At 39.5% G+C, this 16,282-nt stretch overlaps 2 protein-coding genes across 3 annotated transcripts; one reads left to right on the top strand and one right to left on the bottom strand.

The window, feature by feature from the left end:
• Window positions 1-983: 983 nt before the first annotated feature.
• btf3 (basic transcription factor 3) lies at window positions 984-6,506 on the top strand. 2 transcript variants are annotated; one of them, XM_085464196.1, is made up of 6 exons: window positions 984-1,062; window positions 2,690-2,758; window positions 3,093-3,206; window positions 3,322-3,523; window positions 5,021-5,074; window positions 5,991-6,506. In XM_085464196.1, exons 2-6 carry the CDS (start codon window positions 2,690-2,692, stop codon window positions 6,035-6,037), a joined length of 486 nt encoding a protein of 161 aa, XP_085320322.1. In that variant the 5' UTR covers window positions 984-1,062; the 3' UTR covers window positions 6,038-6,506. The 2 variants fall into 2 exon arrangements, with proteins under 2 accessions (XP_085320322.1, XP_085320323.1); XM_085464197.1 differs by having other exon boundaries at window positions 1,061-1,125.
• Window positions 6,507-9,065: 2,559 nt separating this feature from the next.
• On the bottom strand, window positions 9,066-13,576 carry ankra2 (ankyrin repeat, family A (RFXANK-like), 2). The gene is made up of 8 exons (XM_085464195.1): window positions 12,806-13,576; window positions 12,553-12,711; window positions 12,386-12,451; window positions 11,210-11,307; window positions 10,974-11,099; window positions 10,816-10,882; window positions 10,602-10,682; window positions 9,066-9,664 (listed from the first exon to the last, which is right to left on the bottom strand). Exons 1-8 carry the CDS (start codon window positions 13,104-13,106, stop codon window positions 9,609-9,611), a joined length of 954 nt encoding a protein of 317 aa, XP_085320321.1. The 5' UTR covers window positions 13,107-13,576; the 3' UTR covers window positions 9,066-9,608.
• Between the last annotated feature and the right edge of the window lie 2,706 nt (window positions 13,577-16,282).

The raw sequence follows: 16,282 nt of genomic DNA, 5'->3' as shown, positions 1-16,282 counted from the left end.
AAACTTTCATTCATTAGTAATCTAGCATAGAGACAGACATCAGGAAATCCATAACAAAAGCTAGCCAAAGTTTCCAACAATAAATAAACAGTATGGTGTGATGATCACCAAATATAATTGCATATAATCCGCAGGTATAAAAATAAGATATAAGCAGAAAGAGCAAGCAAAACTGACATGTGTGTTGATAGGAGCTCTCAATCTTTCTCAAATTAGAGTCATTCTTAAACATGCAGATAATGAAACAAAGTTTTCATGGGACTCTGTGAAAAAGAGTCCCATAAAAGCACACCCTATTATTCAGTAGCTTGTAGAACCACCTTTAGCAGCAATAACGTGAAGTAATTGCTTTCTGAATGACTCTCAGTCTTTCAAATCATTGTGAAGGAATTTTGCCCCCCTCTCCATTACAGCGTTGCTTCAGTTCATTGAAGTTTGCAGGCATTCATTTATGCACAGCTCTCTTAAGGTTCCTCCTACAAGCATTTCAATTGGGTTAGGGTTTGGACTTCGGCTCAAGCATAGCAACACCTTAATTCTTTTCTTTCTCAGCCATTCTGCTGTAGATTTGCTGGTGTGCTTTGCTGCAAGGTGCCCAAGCCCTGTAGTTGGAAAAAACCCCAAAAACAAATAGTCACCCCTCCACCATCATGCTCGACAGTTTGTATAATGTGTTTGTGCTGATATGTTGTGTTGTGTGGCTGCATCTCTTTAAAGGACCTTATTCCAGAAGACTTGTTTGTTGCAAACCTGGAATTATATCAAAATTATCCCACTTTTCTATGGCATAAAATAGCCTGTGTAGTTACAAAATGATTCTGTATTGTCTAAGAGGCTTTAGGCCTTAAACTCTCATAAATAACAAATCCCTAAATTTACCCTAATAAAGAACTTTCAGGCATGGTTGGCAATCTGCAAGAATCTCGAAAGTGTTGCCTGGAAAGCAAACCTCAGGGCAGGAAACCCAACTCGAGCTAGTTCGCTCTTCTTCTACTACGTCACTTCCTCCCTCCTCTCTCGCTTCCATCTTGCTCCCCGCATGTGTTTGCTGTTAGTTTACAGGTCAGTCAGGAGCTTTAAATACCTTCTTCTCTCCTCTTTTTTCCACTGATCTGACGGCAAGAGGTAAACGAAAGCCTTTTCTGACTAGATGGCTGAAATCTGCCGCGGTGTGAAGCTAACCGTACTGACGGGGTTGTGAGAGGCTGTGACTGACAGGCCGATAATTTCCCCAGTTAGCTTAGAAGCTAGCAGAAGTTAGCCTGCAAGTTCTGGCACAAAAGCTAAACCACACCTCATTTCGGTTCAGTGTTCATCAGCTAAACCAGACCTGCTGTTAGCGGTGGTGCTTTCGCCTCAATTTATTTGAGCAACAATAACTTAATATTGGTCTACCTTCGGTAGTTCACACTACAGGGAAAAGGCGTTTGCTAATTAACCTGTGAAGCGAGCAGCGCTTGCTGTGACGCTCACGGCTCCTTTCTGGCTTTTTAAAATGTCTGCTTGCTGTTTTTAATATCTTATTTTACCGCCCATTACCACAGCCACACCCGCCTTACTTTTGTTTGTTTGTTTTCATCTAATTTCCTCACAGGGATATCTTGCCCAGCATTGTTGTTGTGAATTTTCGCGGCACAGTATGTTTTTTTTTTTTTTTTTTTTTTGTGAGTCATTAGCCAAATTGTATAGTGGGGGGGAAACGAAGTTATGGTCACGTGGTTAATTAGAGGCCATCAGCAGGTGTGAACGTAATCAACAGAACCCGTATTTAATATGACAGTTTCTTAATACGCAAATTTGTGCTTTTTAAACACAAATGGATGCGTGTACGCAGCTCGGTTTATTAAACATTTAAGTTTACAAAGGCATACAAAAAACAAACAAAACAGAGAAAATAGCTGGAAATGAAAAATAAGAACAAATACAAACCAAATATTTTGTTTTGTAGATTATTTAGAATAACACCACTGTGTGTGTTTGACCTCCTGTAATTCACGTGGTCACATACACAGGAGTTTGTAAGTCAGGGTTGTCAAACTCCAGGCCTCGCTGTCCTGGAGGTTTTATATATCACTCTGGGTCAACACACCTGAATTAGTTCATTACCAGGCCTGTGTAGAACCTTAAGACATGTTGAGGAGGTAATTTGGCCGTTTAGATCAGCTGTTTTGGATCATGGACGCATCTAAAACCTCCAGGACACCGGCCCTCAAGGCCTGGAGTTCCACACCCCTGTTGTAAGTGCTTGGTTAGCTTTTGTCATGTAGGTAAGACGGCCTCTGATCAACACATGGAAGGACCAAAAATACAGTCTGTGTGAGCCAGTCAGTGACTGCACTAGCTAGAGTTAATTTCTAAACAGCAGACTGGGAAGTGACTGTATTTTGCCAGCTGGCTTTTATTAAATCTGGTCAAATGTTAAGACAAAAATGTTTCAAGTCGGTGTCCAGCCAGATAACGCTCTGCCTTAATAATGGGGCAAACCATTATTAATCTTTTTACTGGTGTAGATGAGTATAAAGGTGTCATTTTAACTGCACTGCTGACTCAGGGTGCTGCTTTCTTATCTGCATGTTGCACTTTATTTTGGTGCCTCCTTTGGGGTGGATTAACTTGTTTTGCTTACTTAGTTTTCAGATAATTACATTTACATACTGACATAATAATATGCAACTTTCCTGCCTTTCAGATGAAAGAAGCAATAATGAATCAAGAAAAACTTGCAAAGTTACAAGCACAAGTCCGCATCGGTGGAAAGGTAATGCACGCAAAGTGAATCTGGCATTACATGAAAATGGGTAGATTTTTTATTGCAAAGTATTTTCTGAGTGTAAATCTGCTGCTGTCTTTTTTTCCCTTTAAATGTGAATCTAGGGACATGAAACCTGAGCTCAAGCAGCTGAATTTTCTATAGTTAGTTTCTATGACAACCAACAGTTTGATCTATAGTTTTGTTGCATGGCAGCAGTAATTTTAGGCAGCGTTGCGTACAGTATATAAATAGAATAAAAACATCCTCCCTCATTTGAGCATAAAACATCACTCAGGTTATGTTGACTAAGAAACATGTTTGTGCGAATGCCCACATTCAGGGAACAGCTCGCAGAAAGAAGAAGGTGGTCCACAGAACAGCAACCGCAGATGACAAGAAGCTACAGTTCTCCTTAAAGAAACTCGGTGTGAACAACATCTCCGGCATTGAGGAGGTGGGGCATAAATCACTCTTGAGTTATTCCTTTGCTTGTGATTTTTCTTACATGCACCAGTACAGATTGTCATTTTTATCACTAAGAATGGGAAATCTGTTTTGATCGGTTCCAGGTCAACATGTTTACAAATCAAGGAACAGTCATCCATTTCAACAATCCCAAAGTGCAGGCCTCCCTCGCAGCCAACACCTTCACCATCACCGGCCACGCTGAGACCAAACAGCTGACTGAGATGCTGCCAGGCATCTTGAACCAGCTGGGAGCAGACAGCTTGACGAGCCTCAGGAGACTCGCCGAGGCTCTGCCCAAGCAAGGTCGGTAGCCTCAAGTTATAATGTAGCGTGTGGTTGACCACACTTTATACTCTGAGCATGTTTAGTCAGACTTTTAGCGGTTTTCAGATATCCACTTGTTTCTGTTAATCTGACACATTTTATGGTATCAGCTTCATGTCTGCTTGCACAGCTATTTTTTGTAAGAGTCAGCGTTTCTAATGCATAGAAACTGTCAGCCAACCTACAGTAAATCAAAGAAATGGAGGAAGAATCCTTACTAGCAGTCAGACGCTGAGTCAGTCGTCAACGTCTGACTGCTTGTAAGCTGTCAATCATACAGTGTGGTTAGATCTGATGGTACTGTACTTTAACCCCAGAACAATAATTTACAGTTTTTAACACCACCACTTACATCTGGTGACACCAGTATACCAAATAAAACATACCTCCCATCAAATTAAATACAACAATACTTAGCAAACTAAAGTCTGAATGCATATCTGAGATTACAGGTTCACGTCTCTCCTGCAGCTTGTACTGCAGTTTCAGGTCTGTTGCAGAGTGAAAATGCAATAGTTCTAAAATCTGACTGCAGTGAAGACCACATCAGTGACAACAGAATAAGAAGACTAGCTGTGAATGTTTTTAATCTGTGTTTTGACAGAGTTTCCACAGCAGGCGAAGCTTTTTTTGTTGCTGCTAGCTGCTCCTAGAAGTCCTGTATGATTTTTTTTTTTTTTTTAAACCTGCTGCAGCAGACGGCAACACAATCCATCCATTAGTCAATTGAGATTTCCTTATATTTACATATTGCACAACAACAGTAATTTAATTTATTTGTAATATCATAGAACATGAAGACAGGATAGATCAGGGTAACTACATGCAACATTGTGTACTTCAGACTGATGAGCTGTTACAGCTGTGGGATTGATTCACTGCATCTAATTAAATTCATCCATCCATTCTCTTCCGCTTATCCTTATCAGGGTTACGCGGGGGGCTGGAGGCCATCCCAGCTGTTATAGGGCGAGAGGAAGGGAAGACCCTAGGCGGGTTGATACTCTTATCACAGGGCTAACGGAGAGACAGACAACTGTTCTCATTCAAATTCACACCTATGGGCAAATTAAACTCATCCAATAATCTAACCCAAATAATTTCATGTCTTTGGACTGTGGGAGGAAGCCGGAGTACCTGGAGAGAACACACAGAGCTCCACATAGAACAACCCCGGCCAGATGGTGGATTCAAATTTAGAACCTTCTTGCTGTGAAGCAGCAGTGCTCTGTTTAAGTAACTTTTAAAATGTAATCTGCAAGAGAGAAAACCCACGGCCTCATGCGTTATATTTTTCTTGTACCATATTGAACTAGCACGGTGGATAGTTTGGTCCGTGTCCTGGTAAAGTCTCAGTGAAGCCATGAAGAATGCCATCAGTGTGATGGAGTGATGAAGCCAGCTGTGTCTGAAAAAGGCTTTGGTTTAGTTTGTGGCTACTCTAAGGCTTCTCACAGATCTGTTCTCTTCTTACAGCTGCAGATGGAAAAGCGCCAATTGCTGCAGTAGAAGAAGAAGATGATGTTCCAGGTGAGCAATTTTCATATGTTGAATCAAAGTGTCTGAGCAGTTTGCTCCACCACTCAGAATCAAAGACCATCCCGACATTTCTCGAGAAAAATCTGTTTGCCTCACATTACAGATTTTTTTGCGGTTCTGTTTGGAAATCCTGCTTTACACTTGTCATTTATTGCTGCGGGATTTTTCTTCTTTTTTCTGTTAGCTAAAAAAAGAAAAAAATCATGGTGGGTTTGCTTTTCTTTCTGGCTCATAAAAAGGGGTCATGTGAAGGGGACTCATCAGTTACTTTTGACAATGGTGCAGTGCTGGGTTTTGTTTGAATCTCATGTTCTTTGTTTATAGGATTGTAAGATTCAGTTTGCTTTTCTTTGTGAAGAAAATGGACCGAGCACATGAGGTTGCCATTACAATAATCTCAGCTTCTTTTTTTTTTTCTCTCACTAACGTAACAAACGATTACATATGTACTCAGCAGTTGAAGCCCGATGGCTCAGGGGTTAACATCCATTGCCATCACATTGTTTTTGGAGTTAAGGATTTCTTTTTGTTCTCTCACTGAAGGAACATGTTTGCTCAGACCTTTTGAATTGTTTCCATTTGAACCCCCGACCCTCTGAGCTTTGAGTTGGATAGGTGGGTTTCTCACATTTCACGGGGTAATTGGAGCCAACTTTTTGATGCCCTTTGCTGTCATTTTTACAGCTGCTTTCAGTAGTTATAAGGGCCTCATATGTCGAGCACATTGCCGTCTGTGTGTAGGAGTGGGAGAGATGAGCAAAGAATTGCATTACACCAAGTATCCTGTTTCACATAAACACACACTTCCTGAATTGTTCTCCAGCACCTTTGAGTCACTTGTGCAGATGGGATACGCATTTACTTTCTTCCCCAATCAATCAATTTAATGTCTAATCTTTTGTTTCAGATCTGGTGGAGAATTTCGATGAAGCATCCAAAGATGAGGCCAACTAGAGGGGCTGGGACTCCAGAGTGTTGAAACTTGACAGGACCATGTGGGGCACAAGATGTTGTAATGTCCTTTTTCAAGGGGTGGAAAATGTAACAGTTAAAGTACCTGACAAGATGGAAAAACACGTCAAATTCTTTTTGGCTTGTGAGCATTCTGTAACATGTGCAACACCTGAAAGTACTTGCATACTCTTAAGTGGATTATTTTTGAGTAACTTTTTTTTAGAATAGTACTCTGTATTAAATCTCGAGTAGCAGTATTTCCGTGTGTCACCTCCTCTTTGCCACCAGACTTCCTTAATGCTTGTGCTGTGTGGTCAGAGTGAGAGAGTGTTTGTAAAAATGTGGCGTTAAAGGCTCACGTTGTCCTTCTGTTTCCTCCATGTTACTGACCCCCTGAATCTGTGGCCTCCCTAAAAACACCATATCTGGAATAAACCTTTGCTACTGTCAATAAATAGCTAAAAATTCAGTTTTTGTTTTTTGTGTTCTTGGTCAAGTACAGTTCTACAATTGAAACACTGCAACTGCTCTTCTGTAGCCATTCCCAAACTCTCTGTGAATGGTACTCGTGGTCTTTGATCAGTGGTTGTTGATCAGTGGTCATGAGAATTTGCATAATTATGATTAAGGAACTGACCTCCCAGCCCATTGTTCCTTCACTGGGCTGGTTTCAGTCATTATGCAAATGTACTGTTTATAAGATTGGGGAAACCTGCAGTCAGCTGAGACTGAAGAAGTCACTTGGATGAGTGACGAAACATTTCTCCCACAAAACGCTACGTCCAGATGAACAGATTCAACTTTTGGAGATTTACTTACCTGGATGATTGAGAATGCATCAAGATGATGCTCTTCTGTAGATTTGGTGAGAAACCATGAACTGCAGGTTGAACTTGTAACATCGTTTAGTTCCTGTAAGGTCAGGGCAGTTGCAGACATTCTTTGTCTGCAGATAGTAACAGGGAGGTAAAGTATTCAGTAAACTTTAGTATGTTCCACAATTTACACTTATGAAAATGAGGGTAAGAGGCGTGTTTTTGCTGGGCGAGTAACCATGGCTGTCAATCCCTCAGTTTTACTTTATGGTCAAGAAAATGGAGAGGGTGAGTGTGACCGTAAGTGTATATTAGAATACAGTTATAACAACTACAGAATTATCTATGATGACAAAAATATGAAAAAGTCTTGAATCATTATATTTTGCTTCTAAGGAACCATACTTTAATTTTGGTTGAGTGACAAAACAGTGTAGCGCACTGTTTTTAAGTACTTTACTAGCAGCCTGTTGCAAACACTTTTCCCCCTCCATTTGTTTAGTTGTCTCTATGGAAAATGCCAAAAATAACAATTTAACAGACAGAAAATTGTATTTTTCCAGCATCACTATGATTCCCAGAGACCTTGGATGAAGTGTAGTGTGCCCCTAAAGGAATCAGGGAATCTGGACAAGTGGAGGACAAAAGAAATGGCATGCTTAACACATGAGCAGTATCCAGTCCCAATACAAGATCAAAGATATTCATCTGGTCCTTTGTGTCATCCATCTACTTTTCACTGATGCCTCATCAGACATGGTCAGTATGGAAGGTTGACTTGACAAGCCATACTTAAACATGATCACTATATACGGAGGAGATCGGGATTTTGATTTCACCATAAAGAACACATCTGGAAACACGGTCATAATCATGGATAGGCCTCCCCAAAGTCCAGACCGCAACAGGGGTCAGCAGTCTGGGATCATCAGCAAAACATCCAAGGAGCTTTGGGTGCCTTTCAAGAAGCTGGAGAACTATTTCTGAAGATTACTTAAAAAAACAGAAGCTCCCCTAAGAGAGTTCAGGCTAAGCACAAAGCATGTTGAATAGAAAACTGTTTTGAAATGCCACAACAACAAAGATGGTTAAAGATAATTTAGACAATGCTTTAAATAAAAGACTGACGGCCTTTGAAGATGGCTGCTGAAGAGTCAAGATTTGCTTCAAGGACTCTTTTAGCTAAAACTTAGGTCAGAGAGGCAATGCTGATTTCACAATTTTATTTTTAAAAAGCCATTTTCCAGTTTTGTGAGTAGCTGATGCTGCAATCTGCATGAGCAATTTTGGAAATACAGCATTTTGGATACAAAGAAACAGCAGCTAAATGAAACAATGTGTCAAATTAATTAAACTTGGCAAAATAACAATTTTACCAGCCATTAAGGTGTGCGTTAAAATGATCCAGGGAGGGGGCATCCCAGCAAATCCCCCCCCCTCCGGTTACAATGGCTCAGTCACATCCAGACCTCAATCTGACTGAAACGCTGTGGCAGGAGCTTAAAAGAACCATTCATAAACGAATGCCTGCAAATCCCAATAACTGAAGTAAAAGAGAACTACTAAAAGAAGAGTGGGCCAAAATTCCTCCACAGTGATGTAAGAATACAGTGATACAGAAAACAAGCACCTCACGTTATTGTTGCAAACAGTGGATCTACAAGCTTCTGAACATGGGGTGTTCTGTTTTTCACAAGACTCCACAAAGTCCTGTTAAAACCTATTTTCACGACTGTACCTTTCATTTGTAATGAGTATGTTTTTATTTTTCCCCCATTACATTTTATTTGCTTGTTTTTTTTCAGAGCATTATGGCCACTGAAGCATGAAACTCAAATTTTCTAGTGCTTTTCAGGGTAAAATTGTTCAACACAGGCTTTTCTTCCCATCTTATGAACAATATAAAAAGGAAAAGCTTCACAGAATGTGATGCTGTTGGTTGTACTTTCAAAAGTTTGACATTTAAGTTAAACTGCTTAACTTCATTGACTCTTGCACATCAGATAAATATCTATAATAAACAGTATTACTATTTTCATACAAACAGCACCACAGCATTTTTGTGTGAGGTCTTTTAAAATTCACAACACATCTGAACATTTTGTATCACTACACAAAGAAACAAACTGACATAACAGTTTAAATTATTAAAATAAATAAATTCAATACATGAAACACAAAGATCTTCAGTAAACTGACCACAAACAGCTTGACAGAGTCATAAAATCTCGTGCCTCAGAAATATCCCGAGTTCAGAGAGTGCGAACGTGAAAATATTACAATAAAATAATGTAATAGAAGATAATAGGTTAGTCTTAGAACACAAAGATGGGCAAAAGGTATTAAATTACAACAACGTAAAAAGTAAGCTCTTTGCAACTTTAGAGCAAAGTCAATTCCAGTCTGCACTGCTCATTTGGCAACATACTACAGGTGGAGGGGAGTGCGTGGTGGGCTGTACTGAAGAACTCAGCATGCTCTTTGACAACCAGTCAGTGTATAGTGATTGGATATGCAACTCCACAGTCAATGTTGAAAAAAGGAAGAAAGTGCAGAGCTTAACAGCTTTTAAGAGGGTTAAAACTGATGTTTCACACACCACAAACCTTCACTTGCATCATGAATAATATGAAGCTTATGAAATATCTCTTAAGGGAACAAAATACTCCTGCAGGCTGACAGACTGGCCATGCTACATGATTATCCAGTGCACAGCAGCATCTCTTCAGTATTTGTTCTCCCTCAAGTGCAGCAGTTCACTCTCTGATCCCCATCAATAACTTTAGCAAGTGTGCCTCCATCACCTGTTGAACTAAACAGAGAAACATACACTGAGGTCATTTAACTGAACTGTGGGCTTTGTGGAAACAAATCCTGATTACTGCGATAGTTTATAAGCATTAAAAGTGAAAATTAAGAACAATATTCACATTTCCATGTGACCATTCTTCACTCTGAGAAAGGAGAAAGTGTGGATCTGGCAGGAAAAGGCGACTTTGTGTTTATCTTAGCAGACTTTTACTTTTTTGGAAACAGCAGCACTGTCAACAAATTCTTATCGACTCAAATCAAGTTTTACAGGACAAACGCCAGGACAATTACTAATTTTAGGCTTTGGCAGCAGGACAAAATCTAATTTTTTTTTTGGTAAGTTCATGCCATGACCGAATGATTCATTATAGGAAAAAAAAGAAATCTCAAATCTAATTTCGCTGTCCTCAACCCATAAGGTGTCAGATTTTTACAGGGGGAATATGCCTGTATATATTTCAAGCATCCCCCTCAGAAAAAATCCACCACAAACTATGTGGCAGATATGGAACAACAGCGCTGTGCTGACCAGTTCCAGCACATGCGGTGAATGGAAGATGGCCTCCTCCACTACATCCATGAATCTTCTCTGTGGTCTTCCTCTTTTCCTCCTGCCTGGCTGCTCTATATTAAACATCCTTTGTTCAATTGATCCACTACCTCCCCTCTGCATGTCCAAACCCTACTCTCTCTAAAGATATTAGCTGAACAGGTAAAATGAAATGAAGTCATAACAGTGCCTGGTTGTTTATTCCTTTAAAGAAACACACACACTCTCTCTCATTTTTTATAAATAAAAGTATAGTTCTGGGGTTTGTGCAGCAAACTCTAAAGTTAATACATATTAGAATACAGTCAGGGTTACTCCAGAGACAACTTGATTACTGAGACTGTTCCAGCATGTTTCTCAGCTGTGTTTTGCTCTTTTTCTCACATACCATTTCGGTGGCCCATGGCTACAGCCATGTCCATTGCATTGAAACCCGAATCTGACTCTATGGTAGGATCAGCACCGCTCTCTGAAAGACATGCAAACATACAAAATTTCAATCACTGTACATCATTTTCTGTTAGAACTCAACACAACTGCTTTGCTTACCCTTTAACAAATATGAACACAGATGTTCCTGCAAGTCAAAGATTTCTGCTCACCTAACAAGATTTCAACACAGCGCACATGGTTGCCATGGACAGCGTACAGCAGAGGGGCTCCTCCATTCTAAAAACCCACAGAGATAATAACATTTAATACCAAGATCACAAACTGAGCGGAGGCGCTACTTTAAACTAACTTTTTTATAATAACATACCCAGTCATATTCATTGACATCGACGCCACAGTCAATGAGCATCTTCACAATATCTGTGTATCCCTTACTGCAAGCCAAGGACAATGCACTCTCTCTCCCTTTGGCTAGGAGGTTAGGGTCAGCACCCTACAGCGAAAAGTGTCACAGGATGACAAAAAGACAGTAAGTGAAGAAGTCTTGCTCAGATATAATAAACATATAAACAGAATAAAAAGTTTTCAATGAATATTCCGTACATTTTGGAGCAGAAACTCCACCACAGCGATTTGTCCGTGTGCAGCTGCCCACATCAGCGGGGTGAAGCCCTCCTCATCTTGGAGATTGATTACAGTCTCTGTTAAAATAAATATGGAAAATAAAACATAACACTGTATTTAATCTCCATCTACTGGTCTAATTACATTTTTAAACTTTATATTTTGCATACACAAGTAATTATCAAGATTCAATATCTGCTGGTAAACTGATGAAGAACTGTTGTTTTTCTCTTTTATGTGAAGGTGAATTCAATGTCTGAGAAAGAAGGATTTAAAAATTCTAAAAAAGCAGAATCTTTAAACATTTACAGTTAAAAAAAAAATACACGCTTATCCAACAGCAATGAAAAATAGAATTAGTCTCTTTTGGAGATTTGGAAGAAAAAGGTCGAGTTTCTATTTGCTATAACCTACTAATATCTACTTTTAAAGTCTCAGCAGCGAACAAGTTAAATGCCCCGAGAAGCAGCAGATAACAGGACATATATGAAACAAACTGGAATGAGGCTTGTCTAAAGGCATAAATATAAATAAAGCATCTTCAATACAAGTAGCTGATGTGGACTTATAACTTCTGTTAAACCTAAACATGTTTAAATGAAAAAGGAATCATTCTTCACTTTTCATGGGAATACCCAAACATTCATAAAATCTGGAAAGATGTCATCAACTGTCTGTCAGAGGTGTTCAACTTCTACATCCCTCTAAATGTTAAACTGTGCCTGCTGGGAATTTACCCAGTGGGCTTCTGACAAACACAAAAGCACTATGCTGGAAGAGTATGGATGCTCCTTCTATGAAACATGGGATAAAGGAACTTTCAGAATGTATCAGTCTGGAAAGAATAACATTGTTAAAGGAAAATGGAAGAAGTTTGTTCATATGGTTGGTTCATATACAGTTCACACCTCTGCGAACTAAACATTATAGAAGATTGAAAGTAGACCTAGTCTGTAAAAATGTGGAATCATTTATATTAATTTATGTTTCTATTTTAAAGTGTTGAACTTCATTGGTATATAATTTATGCATGCTTAACGGTGCATGTATGACAGTGATGTTTTTGGTTGTTACCGTGGTGCAATTTTTCATTTAACTAATTTTGGATGGCTTGCACTCCATGACAACAAAAACTGTAATCCTTTGACAGCCTACCTTGTTCAATCCTGCTGGCCAAAAACACCATCTCCCCTTGGGCTGCCAGCTGATGAATAGATAAAGCTGAAAGGAAACAAATGCATGTGTAACAATTACATTTTAACAATTCCGCTCACATAAAAACAACGAAAGAAACTGAAGTTGAAAGAAATGATGGTACTTACAGTGCACCAAAAGAGGTGTGGAAGACACCTCATTGCCTCGATGTTTATTGGTGAGAGTGGTGGACTGTTTGATCGGCGAGAAATGTTTGGTGGTGGATGGTGTGTAAACATGACGCACTTGTATACCCGGGGAAGGTGAGGTTTGGATGTTGCACTCGGCTGACAGAAGTAAAACACGTTTATTAGTATCGTGTATTCGACACAATCACAAGTTAATCTAAGACGAAGAAACAGGGTTTTGCTTTTTTCTTACCTTTAAACAAAACGGAAGCCACCTCCAGATCAGAGTTCACCTGATCCTGGATGTTCTTACTGTCCTCCTCATTGAGCGACTTTACAAATCTTGAGCAAACATTCATGTCGAAGCGGTTGGGTAAGATGAATTTGATGCCCATAGCGACATTTTGGGTGTTTGTGTCGTCTGGGCTTGCACCCACCGACTGCTCAGTCTTTATGGCACTCAAGTCAGGCATTACACAGATCCCCTCCATGTCCTCGGAGACCAGAGGGCACTCTGCGGTCCCATCTGACGCTGACACCGTAACGTTGTCCATCCCCGGATCACTCACTGAGCTTTCACACTGAGGTTAAACGGTGTACTATGCACGCTTGAAACACGGAGGAAATTTATGCTAAAAATCGATGGAAATCAGCACTCTGCGTCAGAGTCATTTTCATTTATCCTCGCCTGCGTACTAAAGGGACACAGAAAAGCCTTGCAAACAACAGCGTGTGAAACATATTAACTAGCAAACAACAGATGGTGGTTAACCAGTACTTAGCATGCTAGCTACTGTTAATGTAACCTTCGGCCCGGTACGCTGTGTATGGAGAACGGATTGCTAACCTTCATACAAATTAACCGTAACTATCAAGAAAGAAATATTTATTTTATAAAATCAATTAATCTAAGTCCATAAGCATTTTTAGACATTTTTTTCTAGATAAATTCCATGCAAGCGTCGGTGTTTTGATAGATTTGCACATGCGCAATTGGACGTCTTTTAAACGTCGGTGCATCATCTTTTAAACTCCCCCTAGTAAGTTCCGACCGGAAACTACATCACACAAACAAAATACCAAAGCTGTTATTTAATGGTAGGCCATTTAATCGACGGTCTGTTACAGTTTGAAGCAAAGTTACCATAGTTTTGTATCTTCTATTTATTTTTTCTTTTTATTTCATTTAAAAAATTTTTTTAACTCAGTTTAGTTTTAGTTAGTTTACAGAGTGAATTTTCTTATTTTCCTTTTTAATGTTTGAATTTATGTTGAATGTTTGAGTTTATTTAACAAACTATCATATATTAAAAGTGAGGATATTTCCTCTATATTTTTGTTTTATTTGGTTTTATTTGGTTTTCCAAGTTCACAAAATCATTTAGTGAAGTCTGAAAAAAAAAGGTTATTTATCTAATGCTTCAAATATATTCACCGTCTATCCTGTTCACTCAAACAAAATATCCAGTGTGCAGCAGGTTTCTGGGCAGAAATGCCATCTTGATCCTAGAGGTCAGAGGAGAATGGCCAGATTGCTTTGAGCTGTAGACAACAGCCACTCAAACAACTACTTGTTAGAACAAATGTATGCAGAAAAACATACATTGAACACAAACACTGAAGCAGATGGTCACAAGACCACAATTGGCGCTGCTCCTATCAGCTAAGACCAGGAATCAAAGGCTGCAGTTGTCACAGCCTGTGGATTATAGAGACTGGACGTAGAGAAAAGGACCCACATGCACTCGTGTGGAGGTAGCCAGAATAAAACAAAAAGTGAGCCCCTTTTCTGTTCACAAAAGAGCAAAGTGGCCATAATCCAAAAAGTGAAACATAAATCCAAAAAGGGGAAACTGAAAACTACAGTATAACCACTAGGAAACACACTCATGCTGAAAACCACTAGGGGCAAGAGAGACAGGAACAGAAACACATGGTCTGACACAGGACAATGGGGGGCACTCACTGTATATGTGCAGAAGGGCAGTTAAGGGAAGCGGAGACAGCTACTTTACACTTTAAAGTCACTAGGAGGTGCAAGCTAGAGCAAGTACACCAAGAATACATGAAACATACATGAATACCTGAAATATAAACATTAAACAAACCAGGAATCAGAACAGAATATTCAAGTAAACACTAGAAAGTCCAAAAACTCTGAACCACTGGGTCAAATCCCCCAATACCATGACAACAATTTGCACAGGCTCATCAAAATTGAACAACAGAAAATTGAAAAAGTGCTGCCTCATCTGATGAGTCTCGATGTCATTCTGTGAATTTTGGAGGGTAGGGTCAGAATTTGGCATAAAAGAGTATGGATCGCATTCGTCCTGCCTTGGAGCAACGGTTCAGGCTGCTGATGGTGATGGAGTAATGGTGTCGGGGGATATTTTCTTGGCACACTTGAGCATCATTTAAACACCACAGCCTACCTGAGTATTGTTGCTGAACATCTCAGCCCATTTATAAAGACAGTGTAACCCATCTGCTGATGCCTGCTGCCATCAGAATAACACGCAAAATCCCAAAACTCAGATCATCTCAAATTTGGTCTTTAAATACACCACTGAGTTCACTGTACTCAGACGGCTTCCACAGTCAGCACCTCTTAGCACACAGTACAGCACCTTTGGGATGTGTTGAAATGGAAGATTGGTGTCGTGGATGTGCAGCCCACAAATCTGCAGCAACATGTGTGCTGATGTCATGTTAATATGGACCAAATTCTCTGAGGACTGGTTCCAGCACTTTTTTGACTCTATGCCATGAAAATTAAATCAGTTCTAAAGGCAGAAGGGGATCCAACCCAGTACTAGCAAGGTGCACCTAATAAAATGCTTAGTTTGCATATGTCTTTGGTTCAAGCTAAAGTCTGAGAGAAATGAATCCCACCTTGTGTGGACGTGTGTTCTAAATAATATTCAAATTATATAATTAAGTAGGGGCTTATGTGAGAAAAGCTACAAAAGCTGAAGAATTTGAGCTTGTTTACTTATTCCTTTTAAACAGTTTGCCACACTAATGACAGGGAATTCAAACGTCCTGCCAATCGTGGTTATTTTCATGGCAAGGTCAACCTTACAACACAATAATCAGATTTAAAGGCCGTGACAACTATTTCCTCAGTGAAATCCTTTTATTCAGAAATAAATGTGGAATGATCCTTCCCCCCCCGTCCCCCCTTTCTCGTGTTATGTTGTTTGTTTCACAATCTGTGTATTTCCATATCTCGCTTCCCTGCTCGCTGTCGATGTTCTGAAAGCGTTTGTGTTCTTTGACTTTCTCTGTTTGTTTTGCAAAGTAGAGATTTCTTAATGGTGTGATTAGGCTTTGGAGGATAAACAGTATTTAAGTCCCTGCAGTATTTATCCCTGCAGTCCTAAATAGAAGGTTTAATAGTGTTTTTACTGTATAATTTCTTTAAAAAAAATCAGACTAACTGCCTGGTATCCATGCCAGCAGCCTTCCTCTAATGCTTCTGTGAGCAATGTTTACTGCTGGTTGATGGCTAATTCCTCACTCATGATTATGCAGTGTTTGAGTTAAACTTGGTAATCTATCACCGTGTTAAACTGCAAAGACACAGACGTTACAAATTCTGTGAGAGAAAACAAATGAATTATTTGAATTATTTGAATTATTGCCTTTGAAACCCCTGGATGATTTTTTGAAATGCTTTACATATTTAAGAAATCAGAGGAGGATTTGGAGATTGAAGTTATGATTC

This window comes from Copadichromis virginalis, linkage group LG7 (assembly GCF_057382275.1).
Source record: "Copadichromis virginalis isolate Kocher_CV1m ecotype Utaka linkage group LG7, C_Virginalis_male_GT1.1, whole genome shotgun sequence".
In the NCBI taxonomy this organism is placed as follows: Eukaryota; Metazoa; Chordata; class Actinopteri; order Cichliformes; family Cichlidae; genus Copadichromis; species Copadichromis virginalis.
This window is presented reverse-complemented; position numbering and strand designations above follow the sequence as displayed.

Coding starts and splice junctions, on each gene's coding strand:
- btf3 (XM_085464196.1), top strand. CDS start 2,690: ATGAAAGAAGCAATAATGAATCAAGAAAAACTTGCAAAGTTACAAGCA. Junction 2,759..3,092: donor AAGTCCGCATCGGTGGAAAG/GTAATGCACGCA, acceptor GCCCACATTCAG/GGAACAGCTCGCAGAAAGAA. Junction 5,075..5,990: donor AGAAGAAGATGATGTTCCAG/GTGAGCAATTTT, acceptor CTTTTGTTTCAG/ATCTGGTGGAGAATTTCGAT.
- ankra2 (XM_085464195.1), bottom strand. CDS start 13,106: ATGGACAACGTTACGGTGTCAGCGTCAGATGGGACCGCAGAGTGCCCT. Junction 12,712..12,805: donor GGCTTCCGTTTTGTTTAAAG/GTAAGAAAAAAG, acceptor TACTTCTGTCAG/CCGAGTGCAACATCCAAACC. Junction 9,665..10,601: donor AGCCATGGGCCACCGAAATG/GTATGTGAGAAA, acceptor TTCTCTGTTTAG/TTCAACAGGTGATGGAGGCA.